The sequence below is a fragment of the Amphiura filiformis genome, chromosome 5 (assembly GCF_039555335.1).
Source record: "Amphiura filiformis chromosome 5, Afil_fr2py, whole genome shotgun sequence".
NCBI classification, from domain to species: Eukaryota; Metazoa; Echinodermata; class Ophiuroidea; order Amphilepidida; family Amphiuridae; genus Amphiura; species Amphiura filiformis.
The window spans coordinates 852,146-866,954 of NC_092632.1; the positions used below are offsets into that span (position 1 = coordinate 852,146).

Genomic DNA, 14,809 nt, shown 5'->3' on the forward strand with positions numbered 1-14,809 from the left:
AAATCCCCTCGTTCTACGCATGGACGGACCTTTCAAGTAGGGTCGGTCAGTTAGGCTTTTATTTTCTGGAGGTTAAAAAAGTACCCTAAAATTTCATTAAAATCTGAAAAATCTGAACATATTTTTTTAGAATGTCCATCCAAAATTAATCAATTTTGGCCCCAAAACAGCTGATTTTACATGATTTTAGCATATTCTGCACAAATTCTGCATCCCATACCCATCCTTGAGGGGCAGGATATGATATGAGTCTAAATACACCCAGCACATAACAAGCTAAACACAGCCAAAAAAGAAAGTCTCCAGTAGTTCCATCCCCATTTAATCAGAGTCTAATGAGTTTATGGCAAAATGATTTATATAATAGTTTTCTATACACTTTCCTTCAAATGTTGATACCAAATTTGATATCAAAAGTTTAATCATCGTGAGCATAGAAACCGTTGTTTGGAAATTCGCGCAATTTTAAAAATGACATAGGAATTGTATCACGTAGCAGAGCTAGCGTGAGTACCAAGAATTACGTCGCCTGAATAGGCCGGCAGGTTAAAGGTTTACCCATGCATGTCAAAATGCAAATCAAATAACCCGCTCTTTCAATTGTGCGCAGGCAAGTGTGCAATGATTCATGTACGGGTTGCTTCAGGCCACATAATAAGCTGATACCATGCATTGGATTTTGCGTGGTCAATTAAGTAATTTGTCATTTTTAAATTGCACGAATTTCCAAACAACGGCTCCTATGCTCATGATGATTAAATTTTTATATCAAATTTGGTATCAACGTTGAGGGAAAGTGTATAGAAAACTATTATATAAATTATTTTGCCATAAACTCATCAGACTCTGATTAAATGGGGATGGAACTAATGGAGACTTTCTTTTTTGGCTGTGTTTATTATAGAGACATGCTGCATCCCATGCCCATCCTTGAGGGGCAGGATACGATAGGAGTCTAAATACACCCAGCACCTAGCAAGCTATTATAGAGACACACTGCATCCCATACTTATCCTTGAGGGGCAGGATACGATATGAGTCTAAATACACCCAGCACATAACAAGCTATTATAGAGACATGCTGCATCCCATGCCCATCCTTGAGGGGCAGGATACGATAGGAGTCTAAATACACCCAGCACCTAGCAAGCTATTATAGAGACACACTGCATCCCATACTTATCCTTGAGGGGCAGGATACGATATGAGTCTAAATACACCCAGCACATAACAAGCTATTATAGAGACATGCTGCATCCCATGCCCATCCTTTAGGGGCAGGATGCGATATGAGTCTAAATACACCTAGCACCTAGCAAGCTATTATAGAGACACGCTGCATCCCATATACCCATTCTTGAGGGGCAGGATACGATATAGGAGTCTAAATACACCTAGCACCTAGCAAGCTATTATAGAGACACGCTGCATCCCATATACCCATTCTTGAGGGGCAGGATACGATATAGGAGTCTAAATACACCCAGCACCTAGCACGCTATTATAGAGACACGCTGCATCCCATACCCATTCTTGGGGGGCAGGATACGATATAGGAGTCTAAATACATCCAGCACCTAGCAAGCTATTATAGAGACATGCTGCATCCCATATACCCATTCTTGAGGGGCAGGATACCATATAGGAGTCTAAATACACCTAGCACCTAGCAAGCTATTATAGAGACACGCTGCATCCCATATACCCATTCTTGAGGGGCAGGATACGATATACGAGTCTAAATACACCTAGCACCTAGCAAGCTATTATAGAGACACACTGCATCCCATATACCCATTCTTGAGGGGCAGGATACGATATAGGAGTCTAAATACACCTAGCACCTAGCAAGCTATTATAGAGACACGCTGCATCCCATATACCCATTCCTGGGGGCAGGATACGATAGGAGTCTAAATACACCCAGCACCTAGCAAGCTATTATAGAGACATGCTGCATCCCATACCCATCCTTGAGGGGCAGGATACGATATGAGTCTAAATACACCCAGCACCTAACAAGCTATTATAGAGACACGCTGCATCCCATACCCATCCTTGAGGGGCAGGATACGATATGAGTCTAAATACACCCAGCACATAACAAGCTATTATAGAGACATGCTGCATCCCATGCCCATCCTTGAGGGGCAGGATACGATAGGAGTCTAAATACACCTAGCACCTAGCAAGCTATTATAGAGACATGCTGCATCCCATGCCCATCCTTGAGGGGCAGGATACGATATAGGAGTCTAAATACACCCAGCACCTAGCAAGCTATTATAGAGACACGCTGCATCCATATACCCATTCTTGAGGGGCAGGATACCATATAGGAGTCTAAATACACCTAGCACCTAGCAAGCTATTATAGAGACATGCTGCATCCCATACCCATCCTTGAGGGGCAGGATACGATATAGGAGTCTAAATACACCCAGCACCTAGCAAGCTAAATTATAGAGACACGCTGCATCCCATATACCCATTCCTGAGGGGCCAGCACCTAGCAAGCTATTTATAGAGACATGCAAGACATTGTTACATGAGATTGGTACACCATTGCCTGCATAGATATATGGGTACAACTAGTGAATATGCTTAGCAACTAGTTATAGCTCGACCTGTGACATTTTAGTTGGGCAGGCGGCAGGCTCATTTATTTTCATGCAGAAATTGTATTAAGGGATCTAAAATGAGCGTTTATTGCGTTTCGACAGTATTTTTTGTGGGACATGAGAACATCTCAGACCTATCGTATTGCATTCTGAATCTGAAGCATGTCTTTCTGATATCAAATAATTTTCATTTTTGAAAATCACAATATAATACAAATTTTATGACAAATTATAAAAATTTGATATTTTTCAAATTTTTGATATATAACAGTCCTCGAAGTAAATTATATAAATCTAATGATATATTCTTAAAGTGTATGTAGCAGGGAGGAAAAGCCGACGGTCAATTGAAAATTTTGACCTTTCATATTGAAGATATGGATTTTTTCCCCAAAAGACCTAATTTTTTTGGTGTTTTGGGGAAAAAATCCATATCTTCAATACTGTAAAGGACAAAATTTTCAATTGATCGTCGCCTTTTCATCCCAGCTACATACACTTTAAGTATAAATCATCAGATTTATAAAGTTTACTTCAAGTACTTTTAAATATCAAAAATATCAATTTTTAATGATTTGCCATAAAATGTGTATTAAATTGCGAATTTCAAAAAATCAAAATTATTTGATATCAGAATGACAGTCTTTGTATTCAGAATGCAATTCGATATGTCTGATGTGCTCTAATGTCCCAAAATAAATACTGTCCAAACGTTCATACCCCACCCCTTAAATGCTGTTAGGTGACAAAAATCCCCTCGTTCTACGCGTGGACGGACCTTTCAAGTAGGGTCGGTCAGTTAGGCTTTTATTTTCTGGAGGATAAAAATACCCTAAAATTTCATTAAAATCTGAAAAATCTGAATTTTGTTTGCAAACATATTTTTTAGAATGTCCATCCAAAATTAATAAATTTTGGCCCAAAAACAGCTGATTTTACATGATTTTAGCAAATTCTGCACAAATGAGAATTTTCAGTTTTAAACTGAATTCAGTTTTTTTAGTCCCAACTTTCGCAACTTTATTTAGTTTCAGCCTGGTTTTGTTACTTCTTACAATTACACACACATTTTCATTTTGTCCGTTTGTTTTTACGAAAGTACAGTCTCATGCCTGACTGGGTCGTAAGGGCCAGTAGAACAGGGGTTTTTTTTATCGCCTTATCACACTTTCTTCATTTTTAGCATATAGAGTAAGGCTGTGAAAATATCTTTTATGTGATGCAGTGATAACCATGACCATTATGTGTATAACCAGGGAATATGTTTTAGGGTCTTGTTTGTGAACCCGGGTTCAAGTTTCTAACAATATTTAACCTGTATAGCTGAAACATGTAAGTGCCCCTCTGGCCCTACCACCATTCTTACCATGTTGCTGATTGGCTCAATAAATCATGTAATAAATAATACATAACCAATAAGCAGGTGCTAAAATGACCCTAAACAGGCCCAACCCTATATGTAGTTTACAAAGAAACCCCATTCCAACTTAAGACCTTTTTTGAACTTTTGCAGAAAGCATTTTTGGAAGGGGGTGCTTTTTTTTTGACAGGGTGTGCTGCCAAATCCTTACCCATCTCTTAGAATAAGTTAGCCCCCAAATAGACACCCATATTAAAGATTTGCAATCTTTTTAAAAATATTTACAAATCTCAGTTTTACTGGTGCCGCAGACAATTCATTTAGCATCACATATGATGGAAACCTACAATATATTAGCAATGAAATATAGAACTTTGCATTCCTACTTTACCATTCAACCTGCATATTTTACCCTTTTCATACCATTGAGAGATAATTTCATGGGTTAATATTTCATGGTTATTTTTGGTTCTTTCATGTTTGTCTAAGCCTTAATTTTTGCTGGTACATGTAATCCAAAAAGACTACTATATGTCAAAAATATTACACAGGCTTTTATATTTGAACCTTATAGTTCACTTGCTACAAGCTGTGAAAATAACAATCCCTCAAAAAATCCCAGCTATGCACACAGAGTGGTTAACATATACCCAGAAGCATGATCACAAATCACACATGACATTTTCTTTCATTTGGATTTAATGTGCACAATGTATAAATTATGGAATGACAATCAATTATGCTCTATTAGTCTGGTTACTTAACATTGTTATCTTAGGTAGATAGCAACACTACACTTGCATTAGTTGAGATTCAACCTGTTTTTATGCCCACAGCTATTGTTATTATTAGCACAAAATAGACTGCATATTATAGGGTGCATAGTGCTGTAACGCGATCCATACATCAGCTTGTGGAAGCATTTCACTTTTTACACACCCTATGTGGGTAGTTTTAATAAGCAGAAAATATGATGGTTAGTGTCATTTCAGCCATGGCGTGGCCATTCAATAGATCTATTTTGGGCAGATACTCAGGCATTTTTCTTGTCTAAATGGAGGTGACTGCGGAATATTGACGAGGTTCTCTGTTGATAATGCTTGTGCTCTGCTGCTTGCCTCTATGCCTAGATCATATTACCCTTGATAGCTGGGTATATTTTAAGTATTGTGACAATAAAACATAATTTGTTTAAATGTTTAAAAGCTAAAAAACAGAATTAGGGAAACAAATTTAGATAAAAATTCAATAAATAAGATAAAATTCAACAAACCTTTGCAGGTTTTCAATGCTTGCATCAGTCTTAAAATAATTTGAAACAAAAGTGATGACATTTACAGTACTTGGAGTTTTAAGTTATTTATATGATATGGATTTCTGGGAAAATATATATAGGGTTAATGCTATATTTAAAACTTGTAAATGTAGAATCATCCGAAAGGTCAACAGCTATACATGTATTGTAAAATAAGAAAATAATAGTACCATGAATTTTTAATGTAAGAACAGCTCTACAACACAAATTTATACATTAAAATAATTGAAAGGAATTTGAAATATCATCCCAAATGTTTTCTTGCAGCAGGAAGTGAACAAACTAAAAGTCAATGACGTCATATAAATGAAGGTCCTCTTGTTAGGGGGAGGGATCAAAAAATCTGATTATGTTTGTAAAAAAATAAGTTAAAATATCGGTCAAAGTTGATCTTATCAATGATATTGTCAAGATTTCACACTTACGTTTCAGGGAGCCGGAGGGAGGAAGGGAGGGAGGGGGGGGGGGGCACCTTCCTAATGAAAGCACTTTTGTTGATAGAATATCATCTTACATGTAGGCCTACCTTTGGTTTGTTCCCTAAATGACATTTCATCCAAGTCAATATTCAAAGCATGGTTTGAAATTAATTTGCTATAAGAATTCCTGGTTGCACTCAATTTTTGTAATTTTGTGGATAAGCAAAGAGTTCATCTATAATTTAATATTGTACTAGCCTGTTAGTTGCTGACATAAGTGACACAACCCATGTCAACCAGGCAGGAGTGTGCAATTAATAGTTTTCCCTATACATGTAAATAAAGGAAAGTTGTCATTATATTCCTAATGATCAATTTGTCACAATTTAAAGTAAAGTTATAAATAATTTAATGTTAATTACACTTACTTATTTAATTTTGGTTGAATAAGGGTATAAATTAAACAATGTGCTGGCATTTCTTCTACTTTATACCTGGCCCCTACCTGGTACTTGAGCAAACATGTCTGATGAAAAGAAAAAAAACACATAAAATTATGATTTGTTCAATTCCAAGACCTACGTGTGTTTACCATTTTCTTTTACATCAACACCAAATGTACAACGACCAGTTTATTTAATTTCATCCCATCTTTTAACAGCTTGAAAATTGGGTTTTGGTAACATAATTACATACAATGTGGCTTGTACCAGACATAGTGGAGCTGCTGTAAAAACCCTAATTAATAGATATTTGGAGCACATTCAAATAACAAAAAGCCTGTTATATTTGGTCATGGCGAGTCAGTGACGTCAATGCATTAAGGCAGCTGTATCTCATGCACATCAATGGGCATCTTTATAATTGTCAATGGGTACGCCAGCTCTTTAAGCAAACGCTTGAGATAAGAAGCTGCATCACCACAATAGAGGTTATCCACTTTACTCATGCGTGACTTCTAACAAAAGGCGCTGGTTCCCGTAGTATTCCTCATTCAAACCAATTCAATGCACGACCTTGGAGTTACCTGCATGACTTTGGCGGGCTATTTTGAAACAGTCATGGTTGCACATGCAGGTAAACAAGGTATAGCAGTCGCTAATAGGATATGCAGCTTATAGAACATGGATAACCTCTATATAGTGGTGGATCTGAAAATAATTTGCGATAAAAATAAACCGAAAGTGACTTGTTTTTCGCCAATTTTTGTCAAAAAATATGATAATTGCCCCTTTCCAGATTATGGTAATTACAGCTCTTTCAGGTTTTAGAAACCTTATTGGCATAAAAACAAAATTACCAGCTACAGACCCATCTGATAAAGTAACATAGAGAAAAGAAAACTGATCAATACAAGGTAAATGCTAATTTATTTTGATTGTATTTATTTTGCTTTACAGGAAACAGTTTTTGCTGAGCAAAACTGTGAGTTCAAAGTGGATGAATATGGCTTCTTCATCTATTGGAAAAGTGCCGGAAAGGTAAGTCAACTTAAGTTTTACATTACTATATTCAACCTAATTAGCACCCTTCCCCTACTAAGTGCCCCCTGCAGAATTTTACTTGTGAAAGTGTCACCTTTTTCAAAATACCTGTATACAGGTATTCAAAATATCTGTACTGTATTTCCTTCCCACTTCAAATAAACGACACACCACTTTTTTTCAACCAAGATGTATGTTATATTAAACTTGATATAATTTGCTTAAACAGTTGACCTGATAGTAAATTGAGTTGAGTGATTGATACAAAAGAGTGCAATAAAGTGAACCAAATGAACACACCAATTTGGCCACCAGAAATTGAAGAAAAGAAGTAATTTATGTAAAGGTATCTTATGACTTGGTTGGCGGTCAATATGCAATGTTCACAGACATCATTATATTCATTCTGTTGGAATAAATTTCTTTAGATTTCCACATGATGAATAATTACATTTATTAGACTGACTGGTAAGGTTGGTTTGTTCACCTGACTTGCTTCCTTAAAGGCAGTCACCAACTCAACTATAATTACAAGATTCCAATGTATGTTGATAACAGATGTAACTTTTCTGGAAATTTCTAGAAGTCCAGAAATGGGGCAATAAAGAAATTCCGGAAATGTGAAAAAAAATATGCATACCCTTTTAATTTTTTTTTTTTTTACATTTCCTATCACTCTGCCACCTGATGAATTTTCTGGAAACGGATCTGTTAACAAGTTACATCTATGTTTTATAAGCATGTGTATTCCTGTACATGTATGCATTAACTTCAATAAAAGTTCAAAATTACATGTATTTCAAATCTTTGTTCAGATGTAAATTTGCTAAAACATGTCAAACTGAATAAATTTTATTCTCAACAATAATATAATATCAAATATTTTATGTATACAATGTATAGATTCTTAGATTTATTTCCAAGAATTGTGTCTAAAATTGAGGTCAAGCTAAGCCCAGATATCCAACAAGCAGTTATTTAAATCTAGAGACACAATCTTCTTTATTAAACCTCTAAATTGTATAATTATATTGCATAATGCTTCTGAAACTCTTTTTAAGTTGAAACTGCTAAGTGAGAATTGTTCAATTATTTGTACATAAGAGCTGATATGATCAAAAAGATTGTGATTATCATCATGATCATATCAGGTGTATGCATGATCATTTCAAAGACATGTAACAAGTATGGATTTGGAATATGTTAAGAGATATTTTTGCAATGTTCAAGAATTACAGAGTGAAAAAAAATCTAACCCACCAACTAAACAAAAAACAACAACAAAATAAAACCCTGAAAATCTACCCTGCACATAATTGCATGTATATATTGCAGTACCCCCAGCATAGCCAATGTGTTGTAATGTCTGTTGTAAAATTGGACCATGCCTCTTTGATATCAAGATATGTCATGTATTAGGGAACATAAATTGAAATGGAGAAAGAATTCAATACACTTTCATACATATATGATACAAACCATATTGGACCATACCAGGGATGATGTCATGAAATACAGTAGAGTCTTAAATCAGTATGTTGACCACATACTCAATGTAGTAAGGAAAATGCTCCAATTTCTTCAGATCAATTTTTGGAGGCAGTAATTAGTTTTGCCCTGGGCTAGCTGTTACATGAAGCACATGAAGAAAACCAAGATATTGCTCAGTCCTATATACCTGATATAAGGCATGTTCAGATGCTCTTAGAATTCTCAAGAATTGTGATACCTAAGTCAGTCCCTGACTGCGTGTCCACATGACTCCATTGAAGACTGGATCTCAAGTTTTGTGATGCCAGATTACGACAGCTTTGGAATTACAACTGGAAACTTGCTGTGACCTATTTAGTGGCGCACCAAATTAAAACATATTAGATCAAATTAAACCAAAGTCACAAGTTAAGCTCAGCACTTAAGAATCGGAAAATGGCCTGTTCACACAGCATTGAGGATCGCTTGAGGATCACTTGAGGATATCCCCTAATTTCTTGGGGACAAACTGAGGAAATGGAATCCTCCAGACAGTTCATGGCGGATTCGGGATTTCCCCAAGTTTAAGCTTGAGAATCATGTTGCTTAAAAGCAAGCACCTCTGTGTGTGGACATGCCTTTATATTCAGCCAGCTAACTACACACAGAATGATCCACAGCAAATTAACACTTATATTCCTGCCTGGATATGAACAGTTTTGATTTACATAGCTGGCCAGACAGTGTACAGATAATCATAGTTATCAGTACACCTCCTCTTTATTTATGTAATATTTATAATTTATGGCTGTTTTCTAAACCAAGTGAAAAGGTCACTGAAAACATTAATATCGTTTTGTCATTACATTCCTGATTCGCCAGGATTATGAGTGTACCACTTTTATTGTCTCGCCTGAATGTTCAGGGAGAGACTTAGTAATCACTATGGTGTGTGTGTGTCCGTGGGGGTGTGTGTGGGGGTGGGGGTGTGTGCGTGTGTGTGTTGGAAAAAGCTTGTGAGCGCGTTATCTTGAGAACCGTCAGTGCTATGATGATGAAGCTTGATAGGGGGTAGCATGACCAAAGGGTGTCGACCTGATTAGATTTTGAGCGCAAAATATGGTAATTAAGTACCTAATTTGCATAATTTATGCGTAATAAGCAAAATACCTTGTGAACAGATTATCTGGAGATCCGTATGGGGTACAGTGACGTAACTTGGTGGGGAGTAAGCGTGGCCAGATGTTCTCGACCTGATTAGATTTTCAGCGCAAAATATGCTAATTAAGTACCTAATTTGCATAATTTATGCGTATTTGATGTGTATCAAGCAAAAAACCCTTGTGAACAGCTTATCTGGAGATCCGTATGGGGTACAGTGCAGAAGGACAGAGCCGTAGCGAGATCGGAAGAGCGTCGGGCAGATGTTCACGACCTGATTAGATTTTCAGCGCAAAATATGCTAATTAAGTACCTAATTTACATAATTTATGCGTATTTGATGCGTATCAAGCAAAAAACCCTTGTGAACAGCTTATCTGGAGATCCGTATGGGGTACAGTGACGTAACTTGGTGAGGAGAAGCGGGGCCAGAGGTTCTCGACCTGATTAGATTTTGAGCGTAAAATATGGTAATTAAGTACCTAATTTGCATAATATATGCGTAATAAGCAAAATACCTTGTGAACAGATTATCTGGAGATCCGTATGGGGTACAGTGACGTAACTTGGTGGGGAGTTGCGTGGCCAGAGGAACTCGACCTGATTAGATTTTCATGAGGTCAAAGGTCACATACAAGGTCAAAGGTCAACTGAGGTCACCAAATCTTTTAATAATTAATTTTCAACTGTGCATCACATATCCCAATAACAGCTTGATCGGTCATGTAATTAAGGAAATATGACGACTTTAAGATAGTCACTTTTTTTGTTAAGTATAGCAAAGTAGCACTTTCAATGAGTGATAACTCGTAAAGGAAGCATCTTTCTGTTTTGATTTATTTGATGAAATAGTTCTTTGGTATTGCCAAATTTGATTTTTCAGTGCAACATACTTTATCCAATTTCGTGAGGTCAAAGGTCACATACAAGGTCAAAGGTCAACTGAGGTCACCAAATCTTTTAATAATTAATTTTCAACTGTGCATCACATATCCCAATAACAGCTTGATAGGTCATGTAATTAAGGAAATATGACGACTTTAAGATAGTCGCTTTCCATGTTAAGTATAGCAAAGTAGCACTTTCAATGAGTGATAACTCGTAAAGGAAGCATCTTTCTGTTTTGATTTATTACTTTGATGAAATAGTTCTTTGGTTTTGCCAAATTTGTGGAAGGTCATTACGGGGTCATCCGAGGTCACTCAGGGGTCATCTGAGGTCAAGTTATTAAAAACTCGTATGGGCATGAAACTTGATGGGTACAGTCAACATTTCAAGGCAAATTTTTGGAAGTTCATTTTGGGGTCACCAGGGGTCATCTGAGGTCAAATTAGTAAAAACTGTCGTATGGGCATGAAACTTGGTGGGTACAGACATCATTTAAAGCCAAATTTTTGGAAGGTCATTTCGTGGTCATCAGGTCAAATTAGTAAAAACTGTTGGATGGACATGAAACTTGGTGGGTACAGTCAACATTTAAAGCCAAATTTTTGGAAGGTCATTTCGGGGTCACCAGGGGTCATCTGAGGTCAAATTAGTAAGAACTGTCGTATGGTCATGAAACTTGGTGGGTACAGTTACCATCGGCCAGATAATCGTGCCCAGCCGATAACCGCCAAATTCATTTACCTCTCTACCAACAGTTATCGCAAAAGCAGGCGGTCACAAAAGCAGGCGAGACTCGTGGTTCGAGAACCGCCTTGTATAGCATAAATACAGTATGCGCCAACAAAAAAACATTTTGCACAAATAACTACATTAGAAAGGATATCATTAAAACATTGTCACTATTTTCTATTAGGGCCATACATTTTGAACTCGCCCACCAAAACAGGTGGAGGTATTGCACTTTCCTGCATGAATCCATTTGCCAAATAATGAACATAACTTGAAAACCACATGTAGTACAGACATAAATCTGGTGTCATTTTACAGATTACATGTTGTACGATAAACCATGAATGTGCATTTTAGGGTGTTGGACAAACATCAATCTGTTTTTATGTATTCAAGGTGGAAGTGGTGTTGGAAGTGGGCTGTACAAAGTACATGGAAGGCACTGTGTTATGAAATATTACCAGTGGTATTCCCTTGACCATCAACGTACATGTATACATCTTGGACCCTGTTCACATTAGGAAATTTTCTTCTTTCGACGAACCTCGAACGAAGATTAAAAATCATTTTTTCCTAATGTGTACACACTTTTCTTCCTTCAACGAAGATTAAAATTGCTTCGTTCAACGAAGCTAAAAAGGTTGTTTCGACGAAGGAATACTTCGTTCGACGAAGCTAATTTTGTAATGTGTACGCTCACTTTGTTCAACGAAGGAAAGTGATCATGTCAAAAGTGACCTTTGCCGGTTTTAATAATAGCCTGGCGTTAATAGCTTAGTTCGAACTTCTTTAATTTTCATGAAATGTGTACAGTGCGATGTCTTCATTCGGTCTTCGTTCAGCATAATGTGTACGTATGCTTAATTAGTTAATCAAGATTAACTTATCTTCGTCGAATGAAGAAATTTTCTAATGTGAACAGGGTCTTGGTCTGGGAGTAAAGTCTGAATATTCAAGCACCTATTTTTGAGCAATATATTTGAATGTAATTATATTAATATGCAACCTGCATTTTGAACTGGCCACCCAAAAAAGTGCTTTCTTGCATTGCTTCCTCTCCACTTCCTCCATAAGTACCAGTGTTGCCAAAAATGTTCAGCCCGAATCGGGGGTCAAATCGTAGAAAAGCCACCCAATTTTTCTTGTAATCATGGGTTTCTGTGGCATATAAAAGTTGTGGATGTTGATGTTAAATTAAAAAGTTACCCAATTTTTTTAAACCATGGGATAGGAAATGGTCCAAAAGTTGTGTGGAAAATGAATCTTGAAGTTGCCCAATTGGGCTGTGAGTTTGGCAACTCTGCTACTTTAAGGAGTAGCTTAAGGCCAAAAAAATAAAGGTTTGTCTCAAAGCTCATGAGTGGTTTGAAAACAAATGCAAAATGTGATTTAAAATTTTTTTTTATTCCATGTATTTTGAGAGGAAAAAATCTGATTTTCGCCGTATTTTTCCGTTAAAAAACAAATTTAAATAATGAAAATTTCCTCATTTCTTTTTTTTTCGAATCGCAAGATTTTACAAATGTGCGCGTGAGCTTTGAGACAAACCTTTTTTTTTTGCCTAATTGATCTGAAGCTCTAATATATTAGTTACCATCAATTTGAGGAGAAACACATCACAAAAAGAAACTACCCAATTTTGGTAGACAATACGTCAGAATGCACCGCATCTTCAAACTGAAATAGCAGAAAGAAGCCCAATTATGTTCTGTACATTACCTTATTTGCATCAGTAGCCACTTAAATTATTGCCATGGTGACCCATGATGCAACATTATCTCAGAATGAAGACAGGCAGTAGTTGTTTATGACCAATCGACAGTTGACAATTTACACACAGTATATTGTACTAATCTACACATGGCAGCTATGCACTTACCCTCTTCTGGCACTGATCAGTAGTTACCTGGATCAAAGAAAAATTGTCGTATAAGGATACCCAGACAATTGAAAAACAAAATGTAAAGGAAAAATAACTGTATTATTGAGAAATGTGACCGCCAGTATTAAATGTGCAGAAGAACAAAATATGTAGACATTTTTAATTATGCTCAAGTGGTATTTCAAATCACATTTAAAAAAATTTAAAGCAATAATGTGTGATTTGCACAAAGAATAGATTCCTATTTAATTGTGAGTTTTCACTGATACATTATCCCTTTTTTAATTTCGAGCCAAACAAATGAGGTAAAACAAAGAAAATTGCAATTTTATTCCAGCGCCTGTAATGCGTGTATTAGGCATGTGCTATCCACTGTAGGTTAGCACAAATTCTGATTTAGCATGTGCTATCTACAGAAGATAGCACAAATTCAAATTTAGCATGTGCTATCTACCAAAGAAGGCACTAATTCTGATTTAGCCATGTGCTGTCTACTGAAGATAACACTAATTCAGATTTGGCTATGTGCTATATACTGAAGATAGCACAAATTCAGATTTAGCTAGACAGCACAAATTCTGATTTAGCATGTGCTATCTACAAAAGATAGCACAAATTCAGATTCAGCCATATACCATCTACTAAAGAAAGCATAAATTTAGATTTAGCATGTGTTATCTACCGAAGATAGCACAAATTCTGATTTAGCATGTGCTATCTATTGAAGATAATACAAATTCAGATTTAGCCATGTGCTCTCTGAAGATAGCACAAATTCAGATTTACCCATGTGCTTTCTACAGAAGATAGCACAAATTCTGAGTTAGCATGTGCTATCTACAGAAGATAGCATAAATTCTGACTAAGCCATGTGCTATCTACAGAAGATAGCACAATTTTTGATTTATCCATGTGCTATCTACTGAAGATAACACAAATTCAGATTTGACCATGTGCTATCTACTAAAGATAGCACAAATTCTGATTTAGCCATGTGCTATCTACTGAAGATAACACAAATTCTGATTTAGCCATTTGCTATCTACTGAAGATAGCACCAACTCTGATTTAACCATTTGCTATCCACTGAAGATAACATAAACTCTGATTTAGCATGTGCTATCTACTGAAGATAGCACAAATTCTGATTTAGCCATGTGCTGTCTACCGAAGATAGCACAAATTCAGATTTAGCCATGTGCTATCTACTGACAATAGCACAAATTCTGATTTAGCCATGTGCTATCTACTGAAGATAACACAAATTCTGATTTAGCCATGTGCTATCTACTGAAGATAGCACCAACTCTGATTTAACCATTTGCTATCCACTGAAGATAACATAAACTCTGATTTAGCGTGTGCTATCTACTGAAGATAGCACAAATTCTGATTTAGCCATGTGCTGTCTACCGAAGATAGCACAAATTCAGATTTAGCCATGTGCTATCTACTGACAATAGCACAAATTCTGATTTAA

The 14,809-nt window shown here is 36.4% G+C and overlaps 1 protein-coding gene across 3 annotated transcripts in view; it reads left to right on the forward strand.

Moving 5' to 3' along the window:
- Window positions 1–14,809, forward strand: part of LOC140152430 (1-phosphatidylinositol 4,5-bisphosphate phosphodiesterase beta-4-like) — a 184,642-nt gene that overhangs the window by 40,603 nt on the left and 129,230 nt on the right. For all 3 annotated transcript variants that reach the window (XM_072174738.1, XM_072174739.1, XM_072174740.1), the window contains exon 3: window positions 7,116–7,196. In XM_072174738.1, coding sequence (XP_072030839.1) covers window positions 7,116–7,196 — 81 coding nt within the window. The remainder of the gene's footprint in view (window positions 1–7,115; window positions 7,197–14,809) is intronic.